Source organism: Anticarsia gemmatalis, chromosome 16 (assembly GCF_050436995.1).
Source record: "Anticarsia gemmatalis isolate Benzon Research Colony breed Stoneville strain chromosome 16, ilAntGemm2 primary, whole genome shotgun sequence".
Lineage (NCBI taxonomy): Eukaryota > Metazoa > Arthropoda > Insecta > Lepidoptera > Erebidae > Anticarsia > Anticarsia gemmatalis.
In genome coordinates, this window is record NC_134760.1 from 7,708,969 (window position 1) to 7,735,936 (window position 26,968).

The window sequence follows — 26,968 nt, forward strand, 5'->3', positions numbered from 1 at the left end:
TCATTTGGACAATATTTCAATATGAAAATAGCCGTTATAGATTAGCCTTTCATAACGATGAAGCAATAACCATATGCCAACCAAAACGGCTCTAATAACCATAGCGAAAATATAGATACCTGAAAAGGCGATAGAACTTTGCAACTGTATTGCATCATTAACTGTTCATAAATATTAGTAGTTTATTACATTATCGTACACGAGAACAACAATGTTGCTATCAAAGTTGTATAATATGGAAACATAGGAGGCGGGCGCGTGCCACGGTAGCCGCGCGAGCCGAACATAAATAACCGGGCACGCCGCAAACAGCTTTCGTATTTACGACAATATTATATTTTATACTTGCGCCCGGTACATGGTGGCTCTAATACGTGGCCAACCTACATAATAACGAGAACGCGCGGAAGGCGTAACCCGGTGGCAACACACCGTCTCGCTCGACGACGCCCCGGGCGCGCGCCTAAGCGAGACGAACAACCACAAATTTATTGAAACGAAAAAAAAAACTTAGCTACTGCACTCCGCGTCGCCTCTACAGAACTAGATACATTTTTCCACGTCTCCGTGTGCGAGGGAGTCGGTTATGCTTGGCTGTAGGTGCGAGTGAGACGGATAGATTTCCGTGGGTAGTGCGCGCAGCTAAACGGCCGGTCATGTGGGCGCTGCCGGTGTTGCGCACGCGCGGCTACCTCGCCGCGGTTGAGTTCCACGCTCACGCTGCGTCGCTCGGCTCGCTTAGCCCGTGTGACCTTTACTTGGTGAACTTAGGAAGCGTCGTTCGCTGTGAAACTTCCATTAGAGCCCCTCCGTCCCGCGCGACAGTGATTCTTTGGACCTCCAGCGCAGCAGCACCAGCATTGGAGCGAAAGAGATGGCTGGTGGTCGCCGGTGCCGTGGCTAAAGGTATTCGTAGAATGCGTGATCTGTATCGGGCGGGTGAAGGCGGTGCGGGGTGCGGGGCGCGTTCGGAAGCGGTGGCAGCTCCCATCGACTCCTGGGGTTATTCTTCCTCAGGCCACTGCTGCTCGAGCTACGTACCAAGCGAGCCAGTTTTTTCTGTCCACCGCACGGCACGCCACACACTCGTTAAGCCCGTGCCAACACGAGAAGTCGCCACTAATAAATTACTGTTTTTTACTGCAAACGCAACAGTCACCGCCGCGCCGCCGAGTAATTTATACGTAAAAATAAACATTAATCAACAATATCGCCGTTACTATCGCCCGAATACAGTGAGTACTCTGACATTTGTTACTATATTTGTGCATTCAATCGTTACTTTCTTGCATTTAATTCTCACAATCTCTTATATCTTAATTTAAACACGAATCTGTGTTTTATTTCCTCAAAATAAATAACATCCAATAAAATATAAACACTATGAAAGACGACGATTGAATCACGTTTTGTAAATCTTTTTTATTTATGTCTGTTTAGAGAAAAATATGTTAAAATTTTAGTTATCATTCATTAATTCATCATCATTCATAATTAGCATTTTCATCACATTCTGCTTGATCATAATATTCGTACACACACTTACTTGAGTTTTGTTTGTATATCACACATTCACATGTCTTTAGGTCAGTATTTTAAGCGGTTTCGTAGTCGCGATAATACTGCGAGAATTTTAATATGACAGCTTATTACTATAAAATAAAGATTAGTTAAAATCTTCATAAAAAGTGTATTTAAGTTACAATAAACTTTATAAAGGAATCTCAAATAATTACAAGCATAAAAAATGGTTCTCATCCTTTCACATACACAAACACGAAAATTATTTGAATAATCGTGGCTATTATCATGTAAATGTCGTCTTAGCGCCGATCGGCGCTAGCCTCATAAAAGGACAACGAAAAATATTGTCCTTAATATTGACATTTTTTTCACTGAAATCATAAGCACCCACCGTCCGATCCATTCAACCATAGATAGTGACCATTTTATAACGATTTATGGTTTATTCAACAATAAAAGAATAATGGCCTTATAAAAAATATCAAGAGAAGTTTCTAAACACTCGAGACTTTTGTAAATTTAAAGGTTTTGAATGGAATGCATCATTAAGCAAGCGTTTTGACACCTTTTAAGTGTGTTCCCGTGAGATTTTTGTGCAAATCTCATAATTGATTCTAATGAAAAAATATGTTCCTTTAATTTTCGTATTCGGCTTTATCTATTGATGAAAATGAATTTGAAGAAGTATACAAATATTCGTATAAGCTGTCCATTAGCTTAACATTAAATTGTGCTAGTATACAAATTAATCTATTTTAATATGTGGTACATTTTAGTTTAATTTAGTGAGCTGTAAAGTAATATAAAATACTCACTAAGAACACATAAATTGAAGTTTACAAAAAGATCGGTATCAGTACAAGCTGTAGTTCAACTCTTTAGCCAATAATCTTTTTTCAACGACCATACGTGAATGTACGTATCGAAATAAATCTTAAATATTTGCAGTTAATAATTAAATTCCATAAACGTACTGTTATAAACAACGAAGGGCCGGTGTTTAAATATAAGCTCAACTTGCTATACAGTAAATTATTACTTGTTCCCACAAGTGCTCTTTTTGCGATGCATTTATCTTGACAGGTGAATAACTACAGTACATATTAACGATATTAATGAATATTCATGACATATATAGTAGTTTATATCTTGTTTTATTACAAAAAAAATTAAACTTGTATGTTTTGCTCACTCAGAGAAAGGGTTTTGAAAATTCATTCCCAATAAAAGTCCTTAAAAAGTAATTTGTGAAAAGTTTTGTTTTAGTAAAAAAAAACATCATATATTATATGTAATTAATCTTTGATTTTGAATGGACTTTATGAAGTAATAAAAACATTTAGCAAGTTAAAAATCTACATGGATTCCCTATTTAATTTAAATTACGCGATCAGTTGAAAATAATATGTAAACCATCTCATCTTGTTCTAAAAAGGTTGATAATAACTTATTTACGTATCAAAATGAGACAATTTAGGATCTTTTTAGAACCTCAATTTACATCCGTAATTGCCAACAATGTGGGCTTTAGAGTCGAAGAGCTGTATGATTTATTTTTGCAAATTTAAAAATATTTGAAAGGACTACCTTTAAGAACTGATTTCTTTCGTGATAGTTATTGAATAGTATTTTATTTGCGGAAATTTTATGTCATAATCAAGAAATTTGTACATAAATCTAAAATCTTCTTTAAGGACTTTCTCACACGTTTTCATATCTGTGTTTTCACAGCACGATATTTAATAGTATTCCACAAAATCTCCCACAAAAGTGCGCCATTTAATAAGATCTCCCAATTTTCTCATCCGATTCGTAATTCCCCTTCACTCGTTTTGCAAATGTGCAAATAAATTAAAAGCAACGTCAGGTGTTGGCGGGCTCCCGGACTACGTATCTCAGTAGCAGGTGCGCACGCGCCGCCCGCACATTGCCAATTGAGGATCACTCGCACTCAATTATATTCACGCTCTTATAAATGCCTTTTAAGTACAAGCTTTATTTTAAATTTAGTTTTACGTTAATTTTGAGCATTACAAAAACAAATAAAAGATATCAAACAGCCATAGAGTACGATAAAACGAATACTTTATTTTGTAACAAAACTTGCCAAGTCGTTTCGAATAACCTTGTATTCTCATTCTTAATAGGACAACGATGTTTTTTTTTTCAACTGCATATTTAATCGAACGTCCTTTTCAAACGAATATGTCCCGCTGACATTAAAAGTCGTTTAAATTCGCCACTTATAGGTGCCTATATTTAAATTTTCAAATATCGAAACTGTAGAACGTTTCGGGAATGTCGAGGACTCGCGACGGGGCGCCTGCGCATCGCCACTTTCTTTTAACTTTGCCGAACGATACGACCGTCCAATATAGTGATGGACGGACTTAATCGATTTATATCAACTATTAATATTGTTGGAATTAGTTAAATATGTGGGATATTTTAGTTTTTTATTGTTGTGTAAATAATAGAAGTTATGAACAACAACTTATACAAATTGTGTTAGTTTTAAATTTAAAAGCTGTATGTTTTACACGTCAACTCCGATATTTTCTAACTATTATGTACATTTAATTTGGTATTTGTAAGTTATATGGATATTAAAGTTGTAAAAACAAAAGCTCTATTCATCTTTACATACGAAATATAATATTCAAATCACTTCCAATCGGAATTCAATAGTAACAATCGCGGTTATAATTATCAATACTTATTCGATACTAAACAATCGATTTAGTCGATTTGCATTAGTCGGCTTCACCGCCCATCACTATTTCATGTGGGTACAAATAAAAGGCTGTATGTCACGTATATACACGGGTCGTATTAACACGTTCCCTTGTGTTTACGACTACAGGGTGGAATAATCTGAAGACAATGATTATTTATTGTCGGAGAGCCTTTTGTCATGACACCGACAACGTACGCTGTATCATTTATATCCTATTGGTACTTAAATATTGACCGACGGTGCTGTTATAGGTCTTTTTGCCATGATTGACTACAATGGTTTTTAAATAGGTTTGTTTAGTTTTATACATTCGCATGTAGAGTCCTAAAGGTATAAGACTCTACAATCATTTTATAATTTCTGAAAGTCTACTTTTGGCAACATATATTTTTGATCTTGTAGCATATCATAGAGACAGGTCTTTCGCATTATGTTAATCAATTGTGCTTCTATATAACTTGCTGATGCTTTGTATTGTGATTTGTAAGGATAATATGCATTTTTGACTTTATTTACTATCTTTATTGTGAATGCAAGAACTTTAAATAGTAAAAACAAAAATTTCATCTTTCAAAGCACTTAAAAACATTTGAAACACATATTCAAGATACATTACATACAAGTATGTGTTATTTTACATAAGATTTTAAAGCAATTTGTTTTAACAAAGCGTGCCGGTGAAGACAGGATACTTTTGTTTGAACGAGATAATACACAAAGGCTTTCGGGTTCCGGCTAAAGCTTATCTGTAGGCATCTCGGTATAGCCGGTATAGATAAACAAAATTCCAACTTAGATGTGTTATGTATAAACATTGAGATTTCACTGGCGTTTATCGGTTTAATTTTTTTAAGAACTCTACTCCATACCTGCTCTTAAATTTCCTTATAAGCCAATGCACTAAATAGTATAATAACTACATTTAAAATAAAGTCTTCGTGTCTCGTCTATTTGTTTGTTCGCGACAAATTCAAAATCTACTTAACGGATTTTCATGCGCTTGTATCTAAAAGATAGACTCATTCCCTAGGAAGGTTTATAGGTATAATTTGTTCACTGTAAGTTTAAGTAGTAAATGAGCTACTTGATAGAATATCTAGTACTTACATTTATTTACTATTTTCACGATGTTTCCGATCCTATCGCATTGAAAAAGTTATATATTTAACATTCATTCGAATTATCTCGTTAAAAGTAAAATAATTTTTGAATACTCTTACGGATTAGACGATTGCCACTAAAATACATTAGAAAAAAAAACCGTTTTTCGATCTTATCCTTCAAAAGTACTATATATGAACGGTGTTTAAGTTTAAGTAATTAGTAGTTAATGGCTAGTAACTTGGCATAAATGTTCCTTTGTGCCTTATTGAGTCAGTCATTTCATTCAGCGACATATAAACTGTATTCCTAGTTCATAACCTCACTTAACAGCTGTCGCAAAACTTCTAATGGTCAATAAAATCAAAGGCATTTGCCGCTACAATAAAACCTTATTTACGGAAATGTTTTTCACATACAAGGGAAAATTACCGATATAAAGAGCCATTGATAACCCAGGCTTATGTATTTAAAAGCTTGAACGTGACTTATTGAAAATTCATTAGTTTACTAGACCTGTAAGGATTTCGTTTAACTTAGTAGTTAGTTATTAATTGGTGATGTTCAAAAGAAAACGTTAAGGGAGTAAATTGCGAATGTGACAATTGATATTATCGATTATAGGGAGTTCGACATTTCAAATGTGCTCAAATATTAGTTCCTTCCTTAACCGTTAGGGGTGCTGATCAGATTTTCATATATTAATTGATAGCTTTTTTCGATAGTAGTAGAAAATTGCTCCTTTGTTTTGGGGACACAGAGAGCTTAGAATTGGCAATTAACTGGCTGTCTCCTTCCTAAGCATAGGTCTCCTATTAAGTAAGGATAGAATAAGTGCACATTATCTAGCCCTAATTTTTTATGATTATTGTTATATGATTACTATATTTACCCTTACTTTAATATCAAATACCTATATGCTTTTAAAGTATTAATCAAACAAAAAACGAGAAATAGTTTTAATCTTATTTGATATCAATTTCGAAGTTGAAATCTATCCTTTATCACCGAAAAAACATGACGCGGTTGATAAAATTACCAAAAAGGATTGGCTTGAACAATAACCAATTAAAAGTAATCATGTAGGTACAATTACTGAGTACATAAAGCACTCGACTTATCAATCTTAAGCCGTTTAAAGATATGTAGGTATTATGTGAATTGATACATTTGTTATCGATGTTTAAATACTAGGGTAAAGATAAGAGTCGTGTTTGCGCACAAGTTCCTTTTGTAGTTCTCAACTGCTTTGAAGCACCGACATGATAACGTAGTTAGGTATCGATTTTGTTGGATAGATTATTGAAACGATTGGTTTTATTTTCTTGTTATCTGAAGTGATTCTTTTGGTTTAGTTAGGTGTTTTAATTTTTGGAATCAGTGTTGGTGTTAGTAACTTTTGTGTTCTAATGTTTGTTTACATAAACTACGATATTGGTAGTATTTTCAGTGATAAAACAAATTTTTGGGTCGTTTTATAGTTGGGTTATTTTTAATGTCACATTTTAATGAGACAAAATACTCTTTTATATGTATAAGTATGATAAACTTAATTCAAAGTTGATTAACTTTTAGCGCTGTTGTCCGACTGTTTTATGACAAAACATGTAGAGTCGGTCGTTTCTATATTTTTTTCTCCACACTATTTTTGACACTTGAAGTTATTTACACAATCAAGATAGGCACTTAGCACGTTCATTCATATTTACGTCACACCCATTGAATAAGTTTGTTTATAAAGGCCAGTTCGCACCGGCGCTATTTGAGCTTTGCGTTGACCGCAAACATCCCGTAAGCGCCACAGGTGATGTCTACCTGACCGCTTTTTGTGTACACAGCCTTAAATGTTGCCTTTGTTCGTCCGAAATTCCGAGTGCTTTATTTGATCTGTATGATTGTTTGCTCATATCACTGTTATCTAAGCGATAATATTATACTATTTGCGCCGTTTTTCATGTCAATTCGAAAAGCAGAGCAAAATGTGGTCGACTCTAAAATAATGACTAAAAATAAAACTGATAGATTGAGTACATCTAAACTCGGCATAAAATCGCCCGTGTGTACTCTATAAAAAGGCAATCCGACTCTCCCATATAAATTTAACTGACGATAGCCATTCATATAGTAAGTATAGGCTGTATAGGTAAGATCGTTTGCATCCCACGAGAAAAACCCCGCGGGCGATAGAAAGTCCCACCCACGCCGATCGCAACTCACGCGCAGCGCTGCGGTGAAAAAAAATGAATATTCTTTTTTTGAACGTGGTTCAACAATTCGCTGCCGTGTTACGCGCTCCGCCCCCCGCCTCCTGATTGGTGAACAGTAGCCGAATTTCGTTCAGTACATGCGCACACGCACGCAAGACATGTGACGAATTGATTAGGTCGCCGGTGACGTCATGTACAATTTATGTGCTTTTTTATGATGTAGGTGCAAAATATTTAATAGCCCATATGATATTATTATCTTATTGTTATGCGCAGTATGTTGTGATGTAATAAGTTGGCAGATGACGTAACCGAAGATCATTAAACGTTATGTTAACAAATCGTCAATCAGAGATTCATCTTAATACTTTTGAAATATTGAACAAACGTTCATTTACAATTCAGCATCTAATTTCCTATAACAGTGCTTAAAGGTGGAGTTATGATCTATTACAGTTGTTAAAGGTAGACTTATAATATTTCGGTCCATTCATCATACAAACCAAAACTCTTCGCCTAAGCAAAAGATATCAACGCTCTCATTTTAATTAAAAAAAACATGAACTGAACAAGAATTATCACAATTCATTAATTTTCAAAGCAGCCTCAAAGAATATAACGTTAAAACAGAGCTCCCTCTCTTCCCGTGTATGTACAATGATTTTTTACCTACAGTCATTGATTGGCCGCCGCGTAAACCAGTAGCCGGCTGCGGCACATACATAAGTGGTTCGTTGCGTGTTTATTTAGCTACCGGTCACGCCCTCTGTGAGGATATGAGAGGAACGTCCGGTCTTTATGTATTCGTGTTTGATATATAGTATCGGTATACCAGTTTTTGAAAACAATGATCGGTTGTGTTACACATTTTATAAATGTAAGCACATGTTTTTTAAATACAAATTTTATTTTCGAAGTATTATTTTCTGAAAACGTGTCGTAAGATATAGTATCGTAGTATTGTAAATGAAATTACAAAAAAGGCAAATACGAACTTAATTGCAAAAAATATGTCTTTAAAAAATTACCGCCAACATTTTGAACATATGAAAATGTAATCGTGAAATTGAATTTTTAAATGAACGGCATAAAAATGTCCTATCAAAGTCATCTCAGAGTGTCAGTTGATTAAGATTTTTCCTCAATATAAGTACATATAACGAGTTAATCAGTTAACTACACGATCTGTAGGGAAGGGAATAGCCGACGAGGCCCAACGCCGGGGGCTATCCGACCGAAGCCCCAATATATCAGTGTACGGATACTTGCTCCAACGAACAAAGAACGGTGTGGAGACGTGTTTGAACGGTATATTTTTTAACGTTCAAACTTTCGCGTTACATGTTTATTGAAGATTTAAAATACTTACAAGAATATCATGAAAGGGTATTTGGAATTTAAATCTTTATACTTAGTACATGATTAGAAAACAGAATTAACAGGAACACGCATTTTACCTTGAAGTATTTTTCAGTTTATGCAATTTAAAGTTAATAGATCTATATAAAGCTGGCTGTAAATAAAGAAAGGAGGTTGTTAATACGCTTATTCTCAAAACTTAAAAAAATGTTTTTTCCGCTACCTTAATTAACATGTCATCTACTTTGTTTAATTATTAAAATGAAAAATAAATGTAGTTACAGCCAAAAATATTATGTTTTTTGATAGATATTGGACTAAAATGAAAATTGTTAAAAAAGCAAATAAAAATTAACCTTGAAAAAATCTAATATTTATAAGATGAGCGCAGCGGCGTCTCCACTGACGGCTCTGTGCAAGGTTCATCGCATACCTTTCCTGTGGGAACGCGCGGGACATAAAGTGTTTCGTTATTTCTGCTTACACTCTCATTTGTATATTATAATTTGGCTCGGCTCACTTCGATTTAAATCCTTATTATTAGTATTTTTATATACTTCGTGCATACAACATAATGTGGCTTAAACAAAGACTACAAAATTTAAGTAGATGGTTCAATGATATTAAAATTATTTGCAAAAAATATATTTCATATTTTAATATGAGCCGAAAAATAAAATTGCTTAAATGATTGAGGCGGAAACCTACTAGTGATACAATTACAAATGTTTGTAAGGTTTTATAATCAAAATGTCGAATGTGTGAATGTTTTTTTTTAAAAGGTGTGGTGATTTATTTTCGCTTTATAGACTTGAATTAAAAAGAGTGCGTAATAAGTACTTCGTATTACTTATATTTGAATTATAGGGTACAATTCTGTACACCTTATAAATGACGGCACTCTATTTAAGTGTCAATAATTTTATTCTATTTTAAAAATATTCATGAAACGAAGCGCAGTAATTATAACAACATGATTCAGCTCATGCTTGAAATTCTTTCAAAATGTAAAGAGCCGCTGATAATCGTATTCCATTCCTTTCGCTCTAAGAGTGTATCTGTGTGTGGGAGCGGGACAGATAGTGCATTGTTCGTAAAAATGTCAAATAGAATGATAAACATAAAATTTCGTGTTGAAACGCTTGCGCACGCGCCTCACAATGCGTTGGTAATAATTTTATTCAAATGTGGGTGATCATCAGCCTTTATGTTACCAGTATTTGTTAAAAGCCGGATTAATTTACGATTTGAGTTTTTAACTTTTGTTATTTAAAAATATGGGTTTTGAGGTTTTGTTGGTGTTTGAAAAATATGTTTTTGTGTTATCTTGCCAGTAATAAAATGGGCTGTCTTGGAATAATACTGAGATATCAGATTATCTTATTTTCGTTTTGAAACTAAGTATAAACAACGGATAAAGTGAGTACTTTAGCTCTTTATTTGGTCAAATGAGTAATTGCGACCGTAATCTATGCAGCGATAGCTCAACGATTGAGGTACCGGGCTTGCAATTTTGGGATAATAGATTTTAACCAATATCATATGCCAACTTGATAATAAGGTACTATTTCTAATTCGGAAAGCTTCACACATACTTATGTACCTATGTGTAAAGTATTTTAAAAATTATACTTCATTAAGTGCACAACAATTGTACAATAAAGGACTTGATGCACACCGACAATACGACACATCGGATTCCCAGAACGCCGAAAGCCAAAAGCCGACCGAACTCACGCTGACTAGGCAACGATACTCATTGAAAGCATCACAATAGCTTCAATGGCCATAATAGACCGTATTAGATGTACCCATAAAGGCATTGACACAATAACTTGATAAATATTGGAGACCAAGTAGAGTCTTTTGTGTTATAACCAAAAATATCACGGCTGTCTTTTGGCGTGTCGAAATGTGACGCGTCTTTAATTGTGGGTGAAGAGATGCAATATTTTTGAATAAATGCCAATATGTAGCCTTTGAAGTCTAGTGACTCTCGTGGGAAAAGCTTAGTGAAAGATGTTTGCCAATGAAAAACTACAAAGCAATTAAATTTTGTAAAGAAAAATCTAAGTAATTTCTGTTTATGACATTCATAAATCGAAAATTGTAAATTATATCAGGGTTTTCATGAAACTGACATCGAACAATTCAGTGTCAAGATGTCAGACTAAATATTGCCACTATATTTGATCTAATAAAAAGAAGATATCCCCATAGCCAGCCCCAGTTCACATTATTTTTCAGTCATCAAAAATCTTATTATGATCTTCTTTGTGGGCTACACGAACTACCTTTGTTTAAAGCTTTCCCCTTGCGTAGTATAAAATCAAATGTATTTTACGATACACTTCGTATTTTATTACACTACGATGAATTTTAATTATTGACCTTAAAACTTAAAAGCTAAGAGAACAATTGAGTATTTATGATCGCCATTTGATCCACAGTTCAAATAGTTCAATGCTTGCCCATTACCGACTATCCTTCTACCAAGGACCTCCCATCAAAATCCTTCACCATCGCGGTAATTTTACAGCGAGAGGTTTCAATATACACTGCGTTTTTTGTTAAGTCGTTAAAGACAATATCACAAAGTAATACGGCGATGTAAATCAACATGTACGTGTTTATCGTTTTAACCCAACATTGTAAACACCTCGTTTCAATGTATTCTGGAATCTTGCGTAATTAAACATTGTAGTGGCAGTTTTTGTCGGTAATAATTATTAAGGTGCAATGTTTACTGCCTGTGAGATTCCGTACAATGGTATTAATGAACTGCATTTAGTATTTTGCTGTCGGATAATTTATTTTCTTGTGTAAATGTGAGCTCGACTATCAATCATTTAAAAGTACGTTTTTGTACGTCTGTTTGCTGTGAAAAACAGGTTCTCGGTGTGAGAGTCGATTATAGGAAATGTTCCTTTATGTTGCGTACATTGCATATTGGGTATTAGAGACTTAGACTTAGAGAATTCTTCATCTTACCAATTACTGCTGTACGGTTGTCAATGGTATCCGTAGAAACATTTTTGTCCCTTCTCACACAGTTTCAATTAAACTTTACGTCTCTGAGTGTCTTTTTATTGATATTGCAATTGTTAGTTTACTGTTTCATAGCCTTTGTTTTCTAAAACTAATATTAGAAGGACATTTTGCTTGGATGTTACAAAATAATGGCTACTTATTTTAACTTTGTTAGTCGTGATAGGCAGTTTGACTAAACTTACGACTTTTCTACGGAACTTATGACAACTGAACAATGAACAATGTTTTGCACTTTTTGGTACTATTATTTAATTTTGATAAATAAATATTCTTATTAAATAAAAGCGCCCTAGATTTCGACCACCTTGACACTTAATCCTTCCTTCGTGAATCGTTCTATCTGGTGAAAATCGCATGGAAATAAGTTTAGTAGATTTTTAGATCATCGCGAACAGACAGACGTGGCGATGCGGTTTTATTGGCGGTAACACTACTAAAAGTTTAAGGCCCATTTTCACTACTTCTCAGATAGAATATCTTACACTTGTTTTTAAACTGGCCTTAAATAAATGTATAATACAGGATATGTAAGTAGGTTGTATCATGTCACCGACATTCTTCTAACTTAATTAATGATTATTTTGACTCAGAACTTTTGTAACTGACCGCATAATATGACGCATCACATGTTTCCACATTTATGATTAATATCTTGTTAGCAATCGATCTAATCGATGCGCTGTCGTGAATTAGGTTGAAGGAAAGTGCTCATTTCCGTCTGTCTAAAACTACTAATATTATAAATGCGAAAGTGAGGTTGTATGTTTGTTAAGCATTTATGTAAAAACTAAGTTACTTCGGTACACGGATAGATTATAGTCTGTAGCATATAGATATAGAGCACGCTTTTTACAGTGGAAAATCTTTTCACACGGCAAGTCAGTAATATTATTATTATAAGCTGTTTTTTGTTCGCTGGAATACGTTCAACTTTTGTATTTACATTGGGTTTTGAAGTAAAACTTTTGTGTTTGAAAGCCATGTAATAGCTTAGAAGATAATTTGCTTCTGGCGGCCTTAAATATTTTCCCATTTTTGATTCCCTTTTTCTACCAGATTTGCATGTACCATATAATTTTCTGGTAATCGATATTCTCATCACTTATAGGCTACTAATTCCAACTCTTATATTTCTATATTATTGGCAAGTCACTTCCAATGAGTCTTTCCGTCTAGTTATCACAATATTCTAGTAAATACTCGTACAGTTACGTGTAAAACAACACATGACGCTGACGTCATAATGACCAATACTTCCTTGAAGGGAATTAGTTCGGTTTCCTAATAAATTGTTTGTAAACATTAAATATTTCGCGTACTATCTTCGTCCTAGTTAGTAAGAAAACAGTGCTTTGTTAGGATTTAACCTGAGTGTTATGTTTTAATTAACATTTGTAGGTTATTTACGAGGTTAGAGTGAGTCGTTTTCCAGTTTTTTCATTGTATTTTCTACTTACTATATGTTAACCACATACAAAGAGTCATAGTTATTATAACAAACAAGTCTTTGAAGTAAATGGGATGACTTTTAAAGTTGTTTTGTTTTGTTTGTCGTATGGTTAGTGGTCAACCTAGTGTCAAAGTTGTTCAAGCCGCCCGAGAGGCCTTTGACGTGGCTTAACGACTGTTATCTTAGTAGACAACAACCGGGACCGACTTTTAACGTGCCTTCCGAAGCACGGAGACGCCCAGCTCAAATACCACTATGCGGTCACCCATCTATGGAATGACCGCGCCAAGGGTTGCTTAACCCACAGATCGTTTACCGACCGGTGAGCGCAACTGGCTATGGGCGCCTCACTTTTAAAGTCCGAAACTGTTATTTAAGTACTAAAGAGCGGCCACCCATATATAATACGTTCGCATCAAAGGTTGCTTAACTTTAATCATTTACTGAAATCTCAACGCGGCTACTCAGCTATAGTTGCTACTTAGCGGCCACCCATCTATAAGTCGTCCTGGTCAAAGGTTGCTTAACCTATTGCTCGTTTACTAATCGCAATAAACAGCTTTTGTTTCTGGTTGTAGTGTACAGTCACACACACAAGTAGTGACATGAAAATGTCAAAAGGTCAAGGGACAAATGAATCATCACGTTTCAACAGTTTTGAGATCAGAGGCCTATGGATCATGTGGTTTGGGAGGCTGTTCTGACTCATCACAAGATCCGCTTAAACTCGTTTTATATACATATTAATGTGATGATTTTTGTTTTGTGGTTTATTTACTTTGGATTTTATATTATGGCTATTCTTTTGCTTGAGGATAGTCAGTATCATATTTAAACAATAATATAGATAGGTAATTGCTGTCAAAGTTAGTAATGAATCCTTATATTAAGTTAGCAGACCGAGCTTTGAGTTCAGGATTTAGTAACGCATTGCTATTCTTCTATCACGATTAGTAGAACTCAATTGAAGATGAATATCTCTGTGCTTAAAATGAAGACGGGACCTCGAAAAGTATTTACAAATACATAATTAAGCTTATTAGGTTACTGTACAGGCTCTACTTAAATTAGAACTTGATGGCCGTGAGTTAGCTGTATAAAGATTTAAAATATATAGATCACCATAGCTGTATAGCAAATGTCATAGAAATAAACAAAAAAATACTATCAAGCAATACGATTGTATACTTGCAATTCGAAAAAAGCACATGTCTATCATTTGTAATGTAACATAAGCCCTTTTCGAAATTGCAAACACAATTGATTTCAAATTAAATAATCGGTTTGCCTTCAATTCGCTACGGTATTAGTGGTTTGATCTTGAACTGCATCTTTCATTAGCGATACTATTTGACTGATCACATCTCTATGTATTACGTAATTATTTTAATTAACAAGTTGTAAAGTCTTAATTAATATTGGCCGTTTGTAGAGCAATTTGGAGGCTTTTTAATTAATAAAGAACGAAAAGTATGTCAATTTGATATTGGACTAATTTGATGAATAAAAACTTAATGAATATCTTTTGGTTAGATAATTTAGTAAAGGCCCTGTATTATCAGAATATTGATGTTTTTCGATTGTGCTAGGTAAAAACAAAATAAAAATAAAAGACATTGGTCAAAATGTTTACACTTTCGTTTTTAAAGGTTGATCTTAAGGAACTTACTTTTTGACCCACTGCTAGGCACGGGTTTCTTCCCAAACAAGGGAGGGATTAGGCCTTTAGTCCACCCTGGCCAAGTGCGGATTGGTATATAAAATCGTAAACCGCGTCGAATTGAGAACCTCCTCCTTTTTAAAACTCGGTTAAATATATACATCAAAAACTGTCTTAGATATTGCAAAAGAGAACAGATAGAAGTACATAGACTTTTGCAACTGGCAACTAATAAAACCTCTAAGATCCGTGATCCGTGACTCTTTGTCCAGTTGATCCGACATTGTCTTTACGACCATGTCAGCCGTGAGATGGTTATCCAAAATACGCATATTAGACCATATATAGAATAAATATGTGAACTAAATATGAAAGATCGCAGCGATTTGCGATTTTTTTTGCGGGCGCCTCCGTTTGACGACTTGTCGTGACTTTGTTTACGCTTTAGGCAATCAAATGTTGCCAGTTATGCAATGGCGGCTGGTCTTTTAGCTTTTTTTAAGTTGTATTTTGTAAGACGTCTCTGGGTTTGCGGCTTTTAGGACTTAGGTATTTTGTATATTTATATACTTGAGAGTTGGGCTTTTAGGCGTTAGACGATATAATAATATTTATGTGTCTTAAAATTACTAAGTAAAGAAAAAGCCGGTAAGTATTGTCTTTGATGTTTCTGCTATTAACTATTGAACGAGTTCCTATACCTAGCATAGATGTTTACAAAAACCCAAGTTCTCACAATCTATATTCATGAAAAGCAGTAAAAATACACATTACTTTGTTTTAACAGAGTTCTAACATTAAAGAGACGTAATAGGTACTTCAGAACTCTTTGTTCTATAAACAATACTACTACGCCATTCATTATCACCGCACCTATTCGCACAAATGAGATATATTATTATTCGTCACATATAAGAGTTCCCACATTCTGTTACCCAACTCAGGTAATCACAAAAGTAAAAATAAAACCATTCAGTACTAATCACCGGACACTTATGTTCAGTCATACTGAGAAATTTAACTATGAATGCTCATTAAACTTTGGTTTAAAACTCCACCTCGTAGGTACAAGTGTCGAGATAATTTGAATGGAGTTACATAGCTATAAACTGCCTCATAAGTGCCGCTTCACGCCTGTACCGAGAATTAAATTTTATAGCTTCTTTAACACGCGAAATTTGAATATTGTGTGAAAATCGCCGTGTTATTTGAATGAAACGCAGTTTCAAGTAACCGCTGACGCCTGAAGATGTCTCGTAATTTTACTGTTATCTCGCTTTAATGGTTCGTTTGTGGTTTATCGGTAACAGCGATTTATTCACTGTTCTATAAATTAAATCTTGTACGACACCTAATTATACTATCATAATAGTATTGATTCGTCTCTATACCATTGCCATTATTAAAAAGAAACAAAACCTAAAGCGAATTAACACATCATCACCATAATGTAATTTGAATTTCGAATCGGCAAAGCAATCTGGTAATTACACGGAGCTACAGTAACTAGAAAGTACAAAACGCCCGTGGGCGCGGTAATGACAGAAGCCGAAAATCATCACCAATTTACCGGTAAACAGTACCGGTGCCCAAATAGCCGGGATCGTGTGTATCGTGAGTGAAATCAACGGTAGCGCCGCGAGCCACCGCGAGCTTTCCCACCAACTTCTTCACGTATTGTGTCATATGTATGTAGCCGGTAGCTTTCTTCATATTTATGCAAACACTAATAATGCTAAATTAAACTATGACAGCCTATAGCCATTACATAGGCTGTAACAGTTAGTTTAAAAGGCTACTTAAAACGGTAGATGTCAGTGTATTTCTATTGATGTTTATAATTGAATATTGAATGAGTAAGAGAGCTAAGATCTAATCAATAAAACAGCTAGCGTGAAAGTAGAAATCACGTTTAACGAGAGATATAATTATTATGAGTCAACTAACGTTTATTATACATAATCAAAACATTACGCAGTTGGACCACAAAAGCCATTAAATCTGTGGAGTTTTCCCGAGCCATCAGGTTACCGTAGCGCTACCTGTTCATTCACAGGCGCGCACGTGGTGGGGGCTGCGCGCGCGCCTTCCGCGTAACGCTATCAGTAGTTTCCGCACCCTCGCGCCGCGGCAGTTGCTAAACACACCCGCTCATGGTCGCACGTCCACTGTCACCGCACATTGACACATCTAGTCACTTTAAATCCGCGCTCTGTTCGTCCAAATCAAATTATGTCATTCACTTTTCAGTCTTAAAGACATAAGGATAAGTTCCATTTTTATTTAATTATACGTTCAAGTGAAAGTGTTTAGATAAGCTTGTAAAGCTTAATATCTTCTTCGTGGGCAATCGAATATTAAAGGTGCGTATTTTAATAATTCATAAAGTGTTATTATATCCAATATAATAAATTATTCGTGGTGTGTACTTAATAAAAGGTTACTTTTGTTGGGAAATCGTTTTATATCTTCATGATTGTAACCATTTAGCTGGAAACTGCTTTGTATATTTAAATATTTTATGTGAATTTAAGCTGTGTTTAAACCTAATAATCAAGTTTTATTTACTGATATTCTTTAATTGATTTACTTACATTACTTAATAATGAAGGAATTTGTGATGTGTGATATCAAACAATCGTTATACAATGATAATAGTTAGATATTTAGGACACACACATTTTTTTCAAAATTCTTTCACAACCAATGCGACGGTCAATGACGGGTCTTAGACATTAGGTGCTACACTCCTCACACGCACACAACAAAGCGAGATAAAACACAAATTCGTGAAGACAACAAAATACTCTACACACATCGTTATCAATACATTAACTACACACGAAACAGGACTCTATACGAACAGTAATACAGTCACATATCGTGCGCACACGACATTTGATAACTTATCATTGTACAGGCGTTCAAGCCCCGCCCGTCGTAAGCATCACATCTTAGACCAGACAAAATGTTCGCCGTGATGCAAATTGACGAGGACCACACACGGGATTTCAGACGCAAACTGCGCCCAAAATGCGAGTTCGTGTGCAAGTACTGCCAACGTCGATTCACGAAGTCTTACAACCTGATGATCCACGAACGCACCCATAAGTCGCCCGAGCTGTCTTTCAGCTGCGAAGTGTGTGGGAAGAGTTTCAAACGACAGGACAACCTGCGCCAGCACAGGTGAGTGAAAATCTTCTTACTTGCTTTTCTTCTAACTTTTACGCTACTTCTACTGCTTTTACGAATCCACCTCAATCAATCGAAATAGACATGACTATTCATTTATTTGTATATTGCACACAAGAATTGAAAAGTCGTTTATGTTTTACAAAGTCGTGTTTTTGTACCTTGTTGGATTTGATTGTCTATACTTTTCATTATGGAATAGTAAGGTCTCGGGAAATATTTTAAATAAACGTTATGAACCTCGATAACATTATATGTTAAATATTTTTCTTCTGTTCTACTGTTGGAAACATTTGTAGAATATTTCTTTTATTTCGTAAAAGCAGTATGATATTTATAATTTTAAGTAAGTAGTTAAAATCTTTGATATTTATATAATGCACAAATATTTATAATACAATGATTAAATTTTTGGTTTACAAATAAAGTAAAAGAACAAAAATCTTTGTTAAATGATCATTAGAAATAATTGTGCAGTATATGAATAATTGTTATGAGCTAACTTTTGTACTTTATTCACTTACAGATATTAAAGTTAAATCCTTTGAGGATTACAAAAAATACCATCTGTGCGCTTTAAAAAAGCAATATAAAAAAACCATAAACTAATTAAAAAATGTGTTACAAAACGGAAAAATAAGATTATGTAGGAACTACTTACTGCATAGAGAATTAAAAAACATGCTTATTACTTTAAAAATACCGGATATGACAAAGTAACTAGATTAATATATAAACTATGAAAATAAAAGCAAAATACGTCAGTCACCATAGTAGCATTTCTTCTAAAAACAAGATTTTTACACTCTATTCAAAATAATGTTAAACAGGCAGAACATATTTTGTAAATGGTTAAAAATGAATTGTTTGAGATCAAATATTGACACTTGTAATATTATAGTAACGGACATTATTAGGTAGAGTCGGAGAGAAATGGGGATTAAATAACAAACAAGATTGTAAATTAATGTAGTAGGAAAAACGTACTAGAATAAACTTTTGATATCAATATTTTCTATTTACCCTAATTATATTATTAATTACTCTTGAGTCACGCGGCATTTTTGAAACATGCAAACGTGGGGTCACAAAGTATATTATCAGATCCTAATCTCCATATGCCAGGTATAAAATAATAAATAAAAAAAACATACAGCGTACATAACATCAAGCCTGTTACCCGAAAGTGTAGGTAGGTGTGTAAGGAATACACTCACAATTCGTTATTTACAATTTAGTTTCATATCGTAGGAAGCAAACCTATAGTAGTATACTGGGGGCACATTGGCAAAACGCGGGCTACTATTAAAAAAAGCAATACAAAATTGGAAAATCAAAAAGCACGAACCGAAAATAGTGAATTCACCTAGGACAAATATTTGATTCTTTTTTGAATTGCATTGAAAAAATCTGTAAAATGTTTAGTTCTACACAAAATGGAGCCATTTCAGGTTTGAAGCCACCTGAGTCATAGTTAGCAACCCACATAGTTCTAGTTCGCGGTTTACTATCGAATCGGTCAGGTGTGACAAGGTTGTGGTGTGTCACCTCTCATAGTATTAGGGTCTGAGCCTTCAAGGGAGCACTCAAGTGTCATGTAATACTACTGTTACTGATATCGTTGTTATAAAATAGTAGTTAATATATGAAGGCTGAAATATAATTAGTTTACAGTTTGTTATAAGAAAGGAAAATTCAAATTTCTTAATAATTTGTGTGTTGTAGAGGCTCGTGTATAACTAGGCTTAGGATTATTGTTATTTGTTGTTCCAAATGTAATTCCTTTTCTTATAAAACCAGCTTGACGTATTTTTTAGATCATCCGTTTTTTATTTAAAAACAATAGAACTTAATAATATTTGATAATAGAACGACAGCTCTGTCAAACATTTTTGTTCTTTTTTCTATTGATTTGTAATTAGAATACTAATTAAAACACCAGTTTTCCTCACTATCTCATTTGCCAGTGTTTTAAATCACTTTAACTACAATTCCTAGACTTACAAAAAGAGGATAACCTCTTAAGAGGCTTATAAACTGATAGCAGATAAATTTTAATTAGGGCATCATCGAGGTAACAAACCTGGGACGGCCATAAACACGGTGACATTGAGCCATTGCGTTATAAACTGAAGTTTAATACGTTTATCTACCTTTATCTGTGTTGTAAGATGTTCAGGTTTTATTTGTTTAAAGACGTTTTCAAATAGAATAATAGATGAAATAATTATATTTGTTGTGTGATAGCGGCTGCGAATATAAATATGGCTACCATGTTTGTTCATAAATTAATAGTTCAGTAGGATAATTGTTTATTAACATATTCATAATATAATATAACTGCGCCATTACCGTTACAGTTATAATGTTTGATAACCAATAAATGTACAGATTTTAATACTATAGAGTTCCCTCTTTATTGATCGTTTGACACTTATAATTACATATTCAAATTAGTTCCCCCAAACAACGCTAGAGGCGCTTGTATATTTTCAACAAAATAGATAGATCGTAGTATTTGAATCGCTCTGTGTTACACCGTTGAAGGTGTGTCATTTCAAATAATGAATCATTACTACATGAAGTATGTAAAAACCAAATCCTCTTAAGATATCAACTGTCACTATAGTTTCGTTCGCATGTCATTTGAATGACATTCCGTGGCTGTCATTCGTAATTAGCATACAATGTGACGGTAGCATTACCTTGGTAGGGTCGCGACCCGCGCAAATACCTTCTCTGACAATGCTTAGGAAAATTTCGAGGAAAATACGAGTATGAGGAAAATTTGTTGAAAAGTTTTGTTGTTTTAGAATTTGGGATAATGACACGCTTTAGACAGTAGATAGAGTCTCCGTAACCACATTTCAAGCAGTTTGCTCGTGAAAAAATGGTTCATGATAGAGCAGTAAGAAAATTTTGTTTCCGTGATCTGAATCTTGCAAAGATAAACAAACATTTCCTTGATGAGTAGTGACGAGCTGAATCCGCGACTGCCCCCACCCACAGCTCATAGCTCACAAACAAACAATACAAAAACACGAATTGTCGTGTATAATAAAATTCTAGAACGGCAGCACACGCGTTCACTCCGTGTGAATCGACACAAGCCGTGGAGGGCTACCAAGATCGGCGATAGATGCCTCTTGCTGCGTGAGCCGTGGTCGTGACGGGCCCGTGTGTTAACGGGTCTTAATGGCCCCTAATGCTTCCGAAACTGTGCGAACGCGGACGGTAGCCTCTACAACGAACCACACGTGACTTGCGCAGTATAATTTGCAGTTTATGCCCTCCCGTACATGGCACAACAATGTGTAACGTAACAGTAAGTGATTGCGGCAATTTTCGGATTCTAGGTTTGGATTCGGTGTTCGTGTTACGATGTAGACATAAAGCGTTCGGATGCTAAAACCGGGTTCTGTAATGTATTTGCAAACGTTTGTATCACGTGAGTTCTGTAGAGAAAATTGCTTGAAAGTTACCTGAAAGTTGTACTATCTGTCAGCTTAATGCAGCTCTCTACGTTTGTTGGGTGCATTTTGTCTTTGCCACCAATGACATTATTATTAACTAAGGTTAGATATTACGTATGTACATTAGCAGGGGAAAGCAATGAGCTATATTTTATTTGGGTCAGTTTCTAAGCACCAGAACTAATAGAAGTATCTAAAAGTATTTACTCCGAAGTAAAGTATTGCTCGACTGACTCCTAAAAAAGACATTAAAATCTAAAAGCAAGCTATAAAAAATCTCTTCCGTAAATAAAGTTTTCTACCAAACCGTTTACGATTGCGATGAAAACTTCCTTATCATAGATTTCCTTCAACATGATGTGTGGATAATGAGGGTTCGTGTGAACTGTGTGTCGGAGCCGAGGGTAAAGACGTGAGCGCCCCTGGCAGCCGTACCGCTACTGATTGTTTTGTTAAATGATGCCGTCGTCTTTACAACGTAACGTTGTGAAAATTTTGAACCTCGAATGATGTGTTTATGGCCAATAAAATTGCAGAATAAAAAAATACAGTAGTGTAATAAGTTATTGTCGCTACTTTGAGCCTACTGTTTTGTTTGACATTTTAATTATTTCGAAATATATTATTAAAAAAATGACGATCGGGAATAAAAATTAGTAGATGAGCAATGTTAGCAGTAAAGTAAAATTCAAAAATCAAATCCGTAATCCAAACTAATTATTTGTTGAATCAAATAGCTTATAATTATTTTTTAAATTATTTATTCCCAATTAATGAACGTGTCTTAATATCTAACGACATTTAACAACAAATATAAACAACAAACAACATAAACAACACCATTAATTATCTCAGCTTTCCCAATTAAACACGCCTTCGATACATCGTTCATTAATCTAAGTTAAACAATACATCTTGCTTAATTACGATTCTAAGTAGAATCGAGAGTGCGATGTCCCATATAGTTAGCGGTTTAGGTCATTGGTGCACACAGGCTCAGCTCTTATCGATCCAATCGTTCCATAGGTCGATTCGTTGGATTCACGACTCGAACCAATCGAGTTGACACATCGATTATTTTCTATACAGCCTTTGGGAATGGAAATTGTTCTCGATGGCTCTTTATTGCACACTTTGTTTTGTAATTGTTTGATTGTGGAATGGTTGGTTTATATTGAAATGTTTTTTTATTATATTAATCTTTGAAAAATCATACTGGTATCACTCACTGAATCAGAAGCTTGAGCGACTTTAATTAAGATTTAAATATAAAATACTTTAGTATGAGGAAAGCTAATTTCAATTCCAAAAAGCTTTTTTTTATTATAGCAAAATAATGCAGTTTAAAAATATATACAATAACATTTTCAAACAACAACAATTAAACAGTTATTCTGTAAGTCACACGTAATTGTACACGTTTAAGTGGGTATTCAGATGTGGTCGATATAAACGGGCTGGTTCAGTACACAATAGTTCGCGCGTCCGATCCGGCTAGGTGGCAATGCGGTTAATTAGACTAGGCACCCTTTGAGAAATCCTCACTGAATACATGGTGTTCGTGTAATAAAATTTTATTATTCACTATTTGATAGAGCCGAAATTAGATATTTGTACTTCTTTGCACTGTGTTTGATATAATAAGTCCTGTCTCGGTTGCAACTGAAACATTTAATTTGATTAGTTTATAAACTCATATATTATTATGGTATTTAGGTTCTTTGCATTAAGAATTATAGTAATACACTACCATCAAGATTCTGTAACTCAAGTAACAGCTAACTTCTTAACTCCCATCAGCCTGTATACGGGAACAAAGCCGCTTAGTTCCCACAGTCTCACATACAGGGTGTGCAATCACGAAGTAACCTAGTGTATCGTACGGAAGTGGATAAAATGCCGCGTTGGCCGTCACCCGCGCCCTTTTGCTTTGTATCGAGATCTAGACACTTGCGAGAGAAACACGTGGAGAACTATTAGCTGGGATTGCAATCGGGATGTTTCTTTTGTTTTTAGAACACTTTATTTCTTTTTTCTTTTCTTTTTAAAGTCTTTACGGTGATTGAGTGCGGCCTTTCTTTTATCAAGTTAAGTCGCCATGATTGGTTTTATTTTTAGAACGCGTTGACCAAAGTGGTCAATGTTAATCATCGCAATATTTAACAGTTTCTAAATTCTTCTATACGGCCGTGACTCCATTTTCGAACACCAAAACTACAGTCGTGTTCGTTCGTGTATTTTTTGCCACGAACCAGGTGATCAAGGATCTTAAAGTTAATGACAAATAATTTGTTTCCGCGTCTGTTTCGGGTGTTTATTAAATCAAAAAAACAATGTTGAGGTTGTTATATACAAAGAGAAAAAATCTTTTAACACCTGATACGAGTTCACGGACATTTTAATATCTCCATCACGACTCCGCATAATTAACCTGATGAATTGATGACACTTACACGCTTAGAAACTTTTTTAATCACCGTTGATTTTTTTGCGGATGTGAGCAATCGCTTGGACAAATTTTGTAAGAACAAATTCAATAAATCGTTAAGAAAACACGGAAAGAGAAACGATTGGTTTTATTTTCGGCAATCGATGTTCATAATCTATCAGATTTTTCTACATTCAATTCATCAACAGTGTTTAATAAAGTATAAGATTCTCGATATCTAAATAATTAACTTTAAATACTTCGTCTTTTTTGCGGCAAACTCAAGACTGACTGAGTTGTCTGTTGACTCTGACGTTAATCCTTTTAAAATATTAACTCCTTTGTTGCGGTCCGTACAAAACTCTTAAAGAGGGATTCTGAGTTCGTAGGGGATTTCGGGATCAAATCTTAATCTCATTTTGGGCTTGTAACAGGACATTTTTTGATAATTTCTTGGAAAACTGTACATCTACGGATAGATAAAAGGACATTAGTTTTTTTCGAGTTTTTACTTACGGTTCTTTACGGTATATTTTAATCTTTTAAAGCTAGATTAATGTTAATATTTAAGGCGGCGATTGTTTTAACATTTATTGAAATGATTTTACTAATATTATTTTTTTTGTAAAAGTATTATAAAACATAGTTTTTAAGGAGTTCTCTTTTAACATTTTTTTCAGTTTTAAGACATCTTAATAAAACTAAAAATCTTTTGCACTGTAATTATGTTTACACCCAATGTAATTTTTTTTAACATTTCTGTGTTTTAACTATAATAATTATTTTTATTATAATTTTAACATGTTTTTTTCTTAATTGTTGTAGATGTAGTCAATGCTTGTGGCGGTGAAGGTGATGGAAGCACGATCCTACTACAGCGGTCTCTCATACACAAATAGAGTAAGAATCTATAATTTATATCATCATACATCATAATATTGTAATCACAAATATCATAAATTGCAATACGATCATGAGGACCGCACTATTTTTACTGAAAAAAAAAAACAGATCGTGTATTGAAACCCTACAAGCATTCTAATTAACTGGGGACTGTTCTTTTTTCAAACCAAGGTTATCAGTTTCTTATTTTTTAATTTTTGTTGCAGAGAAATGCATTACAACTCTAACAAGGAGACCATGTACTTACGATGGTGAACACGTCACGGGGTCTCGTGACGTCATCAAACCCCGTAACACCGAAGGGTCAACTTTACATAACAGTATTCGTGCTTCGTCAGTAACACCGCCAGAATGGGATATTGCAATGTTTCGGTTACATTTTTTCTTAATTTTTTTTTCGGATATCGTTTCGCAGCTTTTTTGTTTTGACTACAATTTTGTGATATGAATAGTGGAGTCACTTATCTTTTTTATTCGGTTAATTTTTCAAAAATGAAAATATTATTTGTCTTCGTATGTACTAGCAAGAAAATAGACTTTTTTATGTTTGTTCTAAAATAAAATTCAGTAACAGTGACTCCACTAATAATGTGAACATATTTTTTCAAAATTCAAAATTTTTGACGAACAAAACATTCTGGTGATCTTGTAAATAGTATTTATTAGATTAAGTGATGGTAGCATTTACAGCTTAACTGCTTAGATATATTTTAATGTAAAATAATATTTATATTATATTTAAAAAATATTGTTATTAAACTTCTAATACGTAGAACGTATATTCAAGTATTATTTTAAGGTTATTTTGTGACTATAAATTGGAAAAAGCAGAATAATTTTAAAATAATATAGCAGTTCTAAAAATTATAACTTCACATTTATTTGCGAACGTTTGAATTATTTGACAAAACGGTTAACCCGTATATGTTTTATTTATTTTTAATTAATTTAGTTTATAACATTCCATTTATTGCTTAATATAATGTATATTATTATTATGAGGGTCGTTCCTAATACCTACAAGTATGGGTAGTAAAGAAAATTAAGGTTGGATAAGACATTATTAATTCATGGTTAGTTTATAAACTCTCAATAACTAAAAACACTTCAAAAATATCAGTGATCGTCAAAACATTGCCAGTATTTTTACCGTTGATATTTTAGTTATTTTGAAACCCATTTGTAAAAAATGAAAAGTGCCTTAATTTTTATTTTATTTTTTATATGAACCATGAATTTAATAATGTAAATGATGATTTGGAATATTTTTAATTATCATTATTAACGCTTTTTATATCCACGCACATCGGAATCGTTAACTGAGACAGCGATTGCGTTTAGTTATAGTTTTATAAGTTCTATTATTATGATTTAGCGATCTCAATTTTTATCACAACATATTTTTGAAACACATATTTTTGAAATTGCCATTTTAAAACACAGATTGACAAAATGTAACAATTGAGATAATTAAATCAGTAAATACATTTTATATACTTAAACCTGGTTTGAATTAATTTTACAGTATTTCGCAATACGCGAAATAAATGTAAGGTTTTTAAAAATTACATACTTTATTACGTTTTTATATGCGCTGTCTTTATACACGATATATAAATAATTTTATATATTAATTGTCATATAAGACACCCACTAAAATTGCTTAATTAATTATGCTTTAATAAATTTATAAAAAATGTATCTAGATTTGGTAAAAAATATTCCATGTGCCAATAAACAGACAGGGTTAAGCCCCCGTCATTAGCCATATTTTTGATATAGATTTAGATGTAAAAAATAATATTTTTGAATATATTATTATGTATGTATGTATTCCATTACATTGTGTAGATCAATGATAATAAATGATTGATTAATAAGAC

At 33.9% G+C, this 26,968-nt stretch overlaps 1 protein-coding gene across 4 annotated transcripts; it reads left to right on the plus strand.

Moving 5' to 3' along the window:
- The first annotated feature begins 638 nt into the window (after positions 1-638).
- Positions 639-26,968, plus strand: drm (odd-skipped family member drumstick). Of its 4 annotated transcripts, none has more exons than XM_076124282.1 (4): positions 701-906; positions 18,010-18,275; positions 25,008-25,082; positions 25,292-26,968. In XM_076124282.1, the coding sequence occupies exons 2-3, from the start codon at positions 18,058-18,060 to the stop codon at positions 25,030-25,032; spliced, it is 243 nt and encodes an 80-aa protein (XP_075980397.1). In that variant the 5' UTR covers positions 701-906; positions 18,010-18,057; the 3' UTR covers positions 25,033-25,082; positions 25,292-26,968. The 4 variants fall into 4 exon arrangements, with proteins under 4 accessions (XP_075980394.1, XP_075980397.1, XP_075980395.1 ...); XM_076124280.1 differs by lacking the exon at positions 701-906 and adding an exon at positions 963-1,235; XM_076124281.1 differs by lacking the exon at positions 701-906 and adding an exon at positions 17,216-17,452.